Below are 9,937 nucleotides of genomic sequence, written 5' to 3'. Positions count from 1 at the left end.
AATCTCAGAATCAGGCCTTGCGGTATTACTCTTGTGAATGTGCTCAAGCAGTAGCAACACAGGAAAATAAAGAAACATGAAATTAAGAACAGCAATTCATTTTATCACTCATTTTCAATTTCTAAGTACAAACCCATCTTTTCCATGAAGACAGAGATTTTTTTGTCTGTCCTCTGCTGAATCCTCAATACCTATAACACTGCCTGGCCCCAGTAGATATGAAATGAATAGTTTGGGGGTGGGGGGGTGGTGGTGAAAAAAACCCACAGTGGACCAATAACAAAAAAGTTCACAACCAGGCTTTGTTCTAGTATTTATTGGTAGAAATAGATTGTCAGTGCATACTTTGTGTTTATATATAAAGTCTACATTCTCTTAAAGGGCTTTGTATTTTGTTGTATTTGAAGTTGTTTCTGGTTTGCTTTTTTTTTTTGGCCTCCAAGTAAACTTAACATATTATCTATGCATTTGATTCTTTATAGACATTTAAAAAATGTTTAAACTAAATTCAAGAAACCATGCATATTGTATATCTTACTTAATAATCCAAGGAATTTTTGCATTTTCAAAGAAATCACAAAAAAAGAGTAAGCTCAGTTAAATAACCTATATGTTCTAAAATTTCCATTTTATACTTGTGAATAAAGAAATATTTGTTCAATATTATATATTGCTTGCTGTCTATTAATCAGATTGTCAGAGACGCTTCAGTAAATTATCTCTATTTTTAAATGACATCTTAATGCACTTCCTCTGAGATGATCTTGTTAATAATAAACATTGTGCCATATGCAGAAATAGCCAAAAAGCTTAAATAAGAACCAAACTGACAATTTTCAGATTGACTATTTTAACCTTAAAATTATATATCTATATATACACATATGGTATGCTGCATATTAAAAATTAACAATTCAAGTAACTTAAATACATGTAGCAAACACCCGGCCAAATAGTCTTTCATGAAAAGATATTTTCCTTATAATAAAAAGTTAATGAGAGACTTATTTAGACATCAATGTCAGGACATAGTAGTGAGCCTATGAAACTTTAAAGTCCAAGTAAACTCTGCTGTACTATTAAGAAAAAGAAGATTGATTTTTAACCTACAGAATTTCGCAGATACAAAAGTGCTTAGCATGACAAAATTACCAAAATAAAAACATCTTAAAGGTTATTTGGTTCTAGCAATATAAGTGCTCTGTATTTTTGGATAATTTAACATTTGCATTTTAAATTTTATATAAATTTCCTCTTTTAACAAGTTAAAAAAGCACACAAAAAATAGTTCAAACTATAATCTGTTAGTTTTCATCCTGGTTAGCTTATCACAAATAAATCAACAAAAGAATGTTTGGATACTCAGCTCTACCACAATGCAGAACCTGGACAAATCCCATCACCTCACCCATTGTTTGCTGTACCGAACCCCAGAACAGGTTGCCGACAAATGGGACAAGTACAATTCTCGGAGAGCCATCGATCAATACAGTGTATGTGGAATTCATGCATGCAAGGTAATTGCCTGAGTTTGTTTCCAGTTACATAGTCACTGATACAAACACTGCAGATTTTATTAAGTTCACTATCGATACTGCTATGCTCATAGTTCCGGGTGGAAAGATTGTCAATCTGCTCTTTGGTTAAACCCCGTATGCGGTCATCATCATCGCTCTCATTTAGTAAAAAGAAGTGAGCAAGGCGAAGAATCGGGAGTGTCCCTGTTTCAACTAAATTGTTTGCATTTCTCACCTGCCTGCCACCTCTGTTTTCACTGTGTGGGGCATGAGACTGGTGGGTCTCCTCTGCACCAGGCATTTCAGTGCCATCATCTTGAGCCTGCCTGTCTCGAGAGGAGCCTTCGCTGTGCGGGCTGCTATCATGACCTGTACCTACGTTAATCGATTCTGAGTGCATCTCTGCTAAGTGCTGACCACTTCTCTGAACCTCTGACTCGGATTCGGCCTCCATTAGAGAACTCAGTTCTCCAAACCCGGTCATGATCTGCCTTAAAATTGACCGAAGAGCCACTGATGATGGCTCAACAAGCTCATTCTCAGAAATTCTACGAAGAGGCACTGTTATGGTGCTAACGTAGGTTCGAATACCTGACCGCTCTAAACGAGAAATAGTTCTGCGAAAGCCCCCAGTATTGCTTTCAATAGTGACTGTATTTTCTGCTAGTCCTGCTCTGGATCGAGTTCTATTTGCAATACTATCCCGATCTCTATTTTCTCCAGGGTGAATCCTTCTTACTTGAAGGTCCAGTGTAATAGTTGGATGTCGTTGTACAGCAGCTGAGGACCTACTAGATTCTTCTCCTTCTTCCACTGTTATTCTTGACACAAGTCTTGAATTAGAGAATGGGGTATGTGTAGTACTTCTGGGTTCTCTATCTTGCTCTAAAAACACATGCGTCACCCCTCTCCTCCTAACAGACCTTCTAATAGTTCGCTGTGAAGGTCTACTTTCCCTCCGTGAATTATGATAAACAGTGCTGCTCTGTCTCTGAATTGGTGACCGGCTTCGACTACTGAAGGAAGACCGTAATCTTATTGGCTCTAATCTTTGGTTTGTGTTCCTCACTGTAACATTAGTTCCAGCCCCATTTTCCCAAACATGTGCTGCACCAAATCGTTGCCCCTCCCTTTGCCTGAGTTCACTACCACCTGATTGGTTTGTGTGACCACTGAAATTAGCATGTGGAGCTTCAGTTCTAGGGACGTCAACTGATCCCCCAATTCCATTTCTTAATCTTCCCAATGCAGAGAAAGATACTTCTACTGAATTCTGTCCCCTTGAACCAAGCCTAGTCCTTGGAATGTTAGAACTACTACCACTGAAATTCACTGAGGTTTGGCTTCTTGTTCGACTAGCCACAGGACTGTTTGATCTTTGATTCCTATTTCTAGTATGATCTCTGGTAATATCTGAGAGTGGAATGCTCATATAATCTTCTCCATGAATTTCAAATCCTCTATTCTCATGATTTATGTGGATTTCCAAACTAAATCGAAACTCTCCACTGTTGGGGTTTGTTCGACTCACAGCTCTCCAAGTTTGGTTCCCATTCTGTCCAGTTCGAGTTGCATTTCCAGTACGGCGAAAGGTGTTCAACCATTCTAACAGAGACTCTTCATCTGAGCTTTCCCCAGGGACTTCTAAATCTGGAAAACAAAACAAATGAACTTAAAATCAATTCCTAAAATCTATCCTTAAATTTTGATTGAAAGCTTGTTAAAAAAAAAAAAAAACCCACGAAGTTTTTATTAATTACATGTAAGAACATCTATGCTTTTTAATGAATGAAAAATAGAAAAAAAAAATAACTCAACTTTCCAAAAGAAAAGTATAAACATATTATACATTTTAAAATATGTATTACAAAACTTTAAATACTACTTTACACAAAGCTATGGAGAAATCTTCACTTCCTCTTTCCATATGCTTGTTATTGGCAAAACGTGAAGGCAAATGAGAATTATATCCAATACTAACATTTAAAATGCTTTATTCATATTTTGATATCAATAAACCATAATGGCAAAACTTCATATATAATTCATCCTATATTTGTGGAATCCTTTTGAAAAAGCTAACTCAACCAAAATTTTTGCTAGTAGGTATTTTTTGAACCTTTAAGAATTTTATCCTATTTCTCAGGAACTGCCAAAAATGTACATCTCAAGAAATGTGGCTTTCTAAATATAATGTTCAAACACCACGTTATCTGTCTTTAGGGAGACTTTAGGCAACTCACTTAAGTTCACTATGTCTGTAAACTTATCTGTAAATCGGAGATAATAAGGGAGTACCATATTATAGTTATCACAAGGATACAGTGTTATTCACACAATACTTGGCACATCAGAAGCATTCAATAAACATTAGCCATTATACAAAATATAATAATGTATACTTTCTATTCACATAAAATGTAAGCTCCATGAGGACAAAGAATCTTCCTATACTATTCACTAAATCTCTAGCCTCTAGAACAGGACATGGTACAAATCAAACTCTCTATTAATACTCATTGAATGAATTTATACATAAATTTGTCCTAGATAAACTTCTTTGATTATGATACTGCCACTGTGCAAGTTTAAATATTCCTTTTTTAAGCCAGTGGATTATACAAGGTAAAGTGCAAAACTCTGCTTTACCTTAACCATATGAACTTTAACCTTGAAATCTGTTCTACCCAAGAATACCTATTAAATGAGATAGCTTTCGCCTCATTTCATTACTGCAATCTCATAAAAATCTTTTTTAAATGTTGTAGTTTATTTTTAACTCTCTCTATATATACTTATATATTGTTTCAATGTTTTACAAGCACTTTGTCTTATAAGATCTTCTTATACTATGCTCAACAAAATGGCAACAAACAAGCAAACAAACAAAAATAACTACAAAGCAACAAAAACTGCTTTCTGGACTCGCAGTCTTTCTGTATTACTCTGTATATAAACTTCTAGAAGCCAAGCTTAGTTACAGCACATTGGACAAAAGTGATGTGTACATTCTAAGATCAAAAAGAACTATGCTAATTAACTTAATTGTGTACTGTTTCACATATATAAGCTCAAGGCAATCTATGTGTGTAAGACATCTTTGTAGTCACTCCCCTGTCTGGTAGTGCCTAACCATACTCCTTTCATATGTCCATACATAAATATTATCTGAATGAGTATCACAATAAAGCTGGAAAACACTGAAAACAAACATATTGCACAAAATCTAGTAATTTCATTTCTGCAATTGCTTCAGTCTTACGGAAAAAGAATCCACAATACCTCTGTTATTGGTCCCATCTTCCCTAATTCTCAAGTCCGGCTGAGATGCTAGTTGTTCCTTGACTCCATCTAACCGCTGCTGTAGTTCTTCTGATGTTATTTCTCCTAAAAAAATAAAAAAATTTCCCACTTTAAATAAAAAATCTTAAATTACCAAGTTTTATGAGAACTTATCAAGGGTAACACTAATCTTTAGCAACCTGTACAAGACAATGTCTTGTTGTTTTTACACGTTCTGTAAACTGAAGATCATTAAAATATTCAATTGATGCAAATATACATCAATCTGGTTATGGTTCGCTCATTAATGTTTTATTAAAATAAGATAGAGTTTGAATAATTAGTAAAGTGCTCTCAGTTGATATGCTTCAGAACTAGAGCTATAATCCTGTAGATTTTTGTGCAGTTAAAAAGAAATTAGGAAGGGAATACTTCTAGAGAAAACATCAAGTCTTTATTTAATTGACTTTTACCCCAATACTTCATTATAAAGGTTATCAATATACAATATGATTTCAGTTATTTCATGCATTTGCAGCAGATTTATAGAGCACACTGGGCTTTTGAATAATTAAATTATAACACCCCAAATGAGTTAAAATTGGAATTTAAATTACAATACTTTATTTGTACAAATACTACTTAAGTGAAATAGGACCATATATGTAAATATTTAACACTATCGTGTACATTAACCTATTTATTAGTTTGGCATTTGTATAACAGTGCTCCATGTCCAATGTTCTTACCTACTCAGAAAATACAGAAAGAAGCCAATGATTTTATGTTAAAAAGTTTTAACTCACAAAAACAGACACTGTATTTTCATTTTGAAATTTCCCTGTCTAATGTGGAAAAAAGCTATCTCCTTTTTCACCCATCTCTTACCAGGGGTGCCCAAAAGATTATGGTCTCTCATCAACCGATAATCTTCATCATTGAGTTCATTAATAAACCGATAATAGGCTTCTTCTCTGTGGAGACGCTCTTGCTGCCATCTTCTCTCACTTTCATGATGATTATGGTCTTCAGATGAGGTTTCTGCACCATCATCATCTGATCTAGATCTAGACTGATTCATACTGAGATATCCTGGCTTTCTGTTCAAACAATACATACAAAATTTAAGGTATTAGTCATGGACTACATGTGGTTTCATATTTTTAAGTTACAGATTTTCTATGTGCTTTTTAAAATTTTTGCCCCTTATTCAAATACTTCATTTCCCAGATCTTGCAATGAGGAATTTATATATAAGTGAAAAAGAACTCCTAAGAGATAGAACACAATTGCACCAATTTCTTTGCCTAAAGCCATAGCTTAAGTCAGACTGGATTTGGTTTCACCCACATTTCCCATACCTAAATACCAAAGTGACTGTCTCACTTTTTTAACCTAAGTCTCTCTGGTTAATGTGGTCTAAAAGCCCTTACTGATGTTTCAAATATCTGAGTATTTCATGGTAACACACAAATATTAGGCTTGAATTATGCTTGTTCTTTACGTAATAAGCAGAGGGTTCTTGGAAGGGTATAATTTACATTTATTTCCAGCAAAGGTATTCTTCCTAAAATAAAACTCGTAAATGCAATATTACCCCAACACACTTTCTGAAGTACAAATATTTAGTCTACTGTAACTACTGAATAGATTTGGAGTTGATCTCTCCTTAAAGCCTAATAGAAAGACGTTTGAAACTCAACAGGAAATTATGCTCCATGCAAGTCTCTGAGGATTGTAAAAGTGCATCAGAACACTGCCTTGCCCCATACCAAGCCTTATCCCTAAGCATGGAATGGTTAGTCCCAAGAGTTTCTGAGTGCCAGTGAAACTTCCTTACTTTGCCTAAGCAAACACTATTTTTGCCTTATACTTAGATATCATCCCTGAGAAGCCTACTTTTAAATTAGAATCAAGAAGAAAATTTTTTCCATAAATATTTTAGAACTTTTCTTAAACACATCTATTTAGTAAGTCATTAACACAATCGTTCTCAACTGCAGGTTCACATCAAAATCATCTGAGGAAATTTTTAAAAATATAAATGCCCAGATCTCATCCCTAATCCTAGGTTAGAATTTTCCAGAGTAGGGCCCAGGCCTGTCCTTAAGAGCTAATTGGGCAGTTCTGTGGAAGAAATAAACTATTTCTTGACAATATCTGGTATGTCACCAAAGGGTATGTGGAATAAAAAACACAACTTAATAGAGACAGAAGGATCAACTGACTAGGCTGCCAGTTGAAGTACCTGTTGCAATTCTGACTCTCAAAATATACTAGGTATTTAATAAGCAAATTGCTTTAAATATGAAGTGAAATTAACCTACAATTCTAAACTACTGAATGAATGAACAGTTATCCAATTTCATGTGCATTCTAACATGAAACTACAAATCCAAGGATTTTTCCAAAAGTGATCATTACATATTTTTTAATGAACAATCTAGTACCACTATCCACTTAAATGTGAATTCACGTTACAAAAACTCAAGATTTCTTTCCATTTTCAGAATAATCATGACTAAACCATTTGCACAGAGCAAAGTAGTAGGTATAGCATTAATATGCTTTCTGTCCTAAACAGTTTAAAAAGTTGAAACCTATCATAAAATCAAGCCACTCAACTATCATTCAAAACTTCAGACCATTTCCTCAAAGGTAATTTTCTTGTACAATTTACCACAATTAAATCAAAGTGAATACCTTATTTTCCTTTCAACACGCTTTTAAAATATGCAACGGTATCCATCCTTCAATTGTTTATGCTTTTTTGGAGAGCTGCCCATCTGAAGCAATAGAAGAGAGCTGAATTATTCAAATCAAGCTGTCTCTCGGAAGGCCAGGAACTGCTGCTAATCTCCCACCTCTGCTGCAAAGTCAAAGCAAATTCTCCGGTGGATTTTGTTAAGACATTCGCCTAGAAAATTAGATCCCCATGCACTTAGGTCATGAAGATCTCCCGCAGGGCCCTTTCCTCTCACACTGTCACTGCTCCTGGGATCACGCTCCCCTCCTCCCTCAAAGGCCTTCCTCCCAATCCCGTTCCCCCTGTGCCGTTGCCAAGGTTAGGGGTCTCCGGTTAACTTCTAAATCTTCACTTTCCTGCCACCCCGCTCTCTGTCCCGCTACTGGTTCCTTTCCTGTCCGTTGCGACGCAAACTCGCGCGGGGGGGTGGGGGGACGGTCCCCCTAACAGTAAACAAACTGGGCTCAAGGGCCCGACCAACCTCTTCTCAACCGAGCTTCAAGTAACGCTTCCCTTAGCGACCCAGATACCCACAGGGAAGCAGGTGACAGACGGCGCGTCTCCACCAATCACTAGGCCGGAGGAGGCCGGTAGGAAAGAATCTAACCAATCGGAGAAGTGGACGGTTCCGAAGTGGCTTGCGTTCACCCGCGTCTCCAGGAAGTCGTGATAGGACCCAGAGTTTTGCCCCAAGCTCACCTCGCCCGGAACCCGGCGTCCTCCTCCGGCGTGGAGGAAGACCTGTGGCGGCTCTCGCTCAAGTCCTCGATCTGTACCTGCGCGGCGTGAGGGCCTGGCAGCCGCTCCCTCCTACGGCGGTCGTCTCGCCCTCTAAGCGTCTCCTAAGGAGAAAAGCGGGAGCCTGCGCTGCGGTTTGGGGTTGTCCCGCCGGAGGGGAAGCTCCAGAGGAGGAAGGGAGGCTCCAGCCCCCTTATTCCTTCTGCTGGTGCCGTCTCCTGCTCGCGGAACAGCCCGGGGTCGCGGGGGAGAGGCTGCGCCGCCTGCCGGGAGCCCCTGGTGCGCTAGTAAACTGAGTCCGGTGGTAGCCGCGAGGCCCGAGCTCGGCGTTCCGCCCCGCAACGCTCCACTCTCAGTTCTGGGGGCTGGTCACCGCGGGGCTTTCTTCGCCGGTGCCCAGTGCCCGGCCCTCGGCGGGAGTGGCAGTCGCGTAGTCCCTGAGACACGGCCTGCTTTCCACTTTGGGGAGTTGCCGGCGCCTGCTCTGCACTTCAGAGTCGCTTGTTTGCCACGCCTGACCCCAGAGTGCAATACAACGGCCTGTTCATCTCTTTTTACCGTCCGGGTGTCACGTAGCTGAACAGCCAGGCTCCTTTTCCGTTCTGCTTTCGTGACCTGGAAGTCAGAAACACTATAAAGCTGAAGGTTCTTCTATTTGTGCTTCTTGAATTTCCCGCTAAAAAGAAGTTTGAAGCTCCCCACATGCCTGTCTCTGGTTTTACTTCTGAGATGTGACATTCACCAAACTCACCTCACCTCTAGTTATGTCCTTGACTAGGTCTTTGCTCAGCCTGGTGAAGGCTCCTTTCCCGACATCCCCACCAGGCATATGACTTAGTCAAATGGACAGTGCCCATCCTACTGTTACGCATCGTTCCTTCCTCCCTTTGTTCATTCATTCCTACATTAACTTTTAAGGAATATTCCTATCATTATGCTGGGCATCTGGGTAACAAAAAAGATGCCACCCGTAGCATCAGTGAACTACCAGTGTAGTAGGGAATATAAGAGTAAGTAAAAAAAGATAAATTCAGCATATTGCTATAGATACTTAAATAGAAATATGTAAATGTCACAGCTATAAAGACCTTCAAGATCTCACCACTGCATATCTCTACAAACTGAACTCTTCTTGAAATTCTGGAACTACTTGAAATTTCTGCATGATGACATAAGAACTCCTAAGCCACCCTCAACTCCACTTTTACCTAATGTGTCAGTAAGGGTTCTCCAGAGAAACAGAGCCCACAGGAGATTATATATATATCATGGGGAGATACATATCATGACTGGATTGGCACATCCAAATTGTGTGGGACAAGTTGGAAACTGCATGAAGGTGACAATGAATTCCCCAGGAGAAGCCGGCTGGCTGAAGTAGAGAGAGAAATTCTTTCTCTCTGCTGAAATCCTAATTTCTCCCTTTAAAGCCAAACGATTGGATGAGGAGGCTCTCCTCATTGCTGAAGGCCATCTCCTTAGTTGATTGTAGGTGTAATCAGCCACAGATGCTATCAACTGACTAATGATTCACATCCATCTACAAAATACCCCCACAGTAAACAACCATGTGAGTGCTTTCTTGACCAAACAACTGGACACCAAAACCCAGCCAAGTTGATACATGAACTTAACCATCACACCTAATTTCCTC

General features: G+C 38.7%; 1 protein-coding gene across 5 annotated transcripts; it reads right to left on the bottom strand.

Moving 5' to 3' along the window:
* Window positions 1-301: 301 nt before the first annotated feature.
* RNF6 (ring finger protein 6) lies at window positions 302-8,814 on the bottom strand. Of its 5 annotated transcripts, none has more exons than XM_037800448.1 (5): window positions 8,245-8,814; window positions 7,503-7,668; window positions 5,688-5,899; window positions 4,800-4,904; window positions 302-3,167 (listed from the first exon to the last, which is right to left on the bottom strand). In XM_037800448.1, the coding sequence occupies exons 3-5, from the start codon at window positions 5,878-5,880 to the stop codon at window positions 1,405-1,407; spliced, it is 2,061 nt and encodes a 686-aa protein (XP_037656376.1). In that variant the 5' UTR covers window positions 5,881-5,899; window positions 7,503-7,668; window positions 8,245-8,814; the 3' UTR covers window positions 302-1,404. The 5 variants fall into 5 exon arrangements, with proteins under 5 accessions (XP_037656376.1, XP_037656374.1, XP_037656375.1 ...); XM_037800446.1 differs by having other exon boundaries at window positions 7,503-7,665; XM_037800447.1 differs by having other exon boundaries at window positions 7,503-7,585.
* Between the last annotated feature and the right edge of the window lie 1,123 nt (window positions 8,815-9,937).

This window comes from Choloepus didactylus, chromosome 12 (assembly GCF_015220235.1).
Source record: "Choloepus didactylus isolate mChoDid1 chromosome 12, mChoDid1.pri, whole genome shotgun sequence".
Taxonomy (NCBI): domain Eukaryota; kingdom Metazoa; phylum Chordata; class Mammalia; order Pilosa; family Megalonychidae; genus Choloepus; species Choloepus didactylus.
This window is presented reverse-complemented; position numbering and strand designations above follow the sequence as displayed.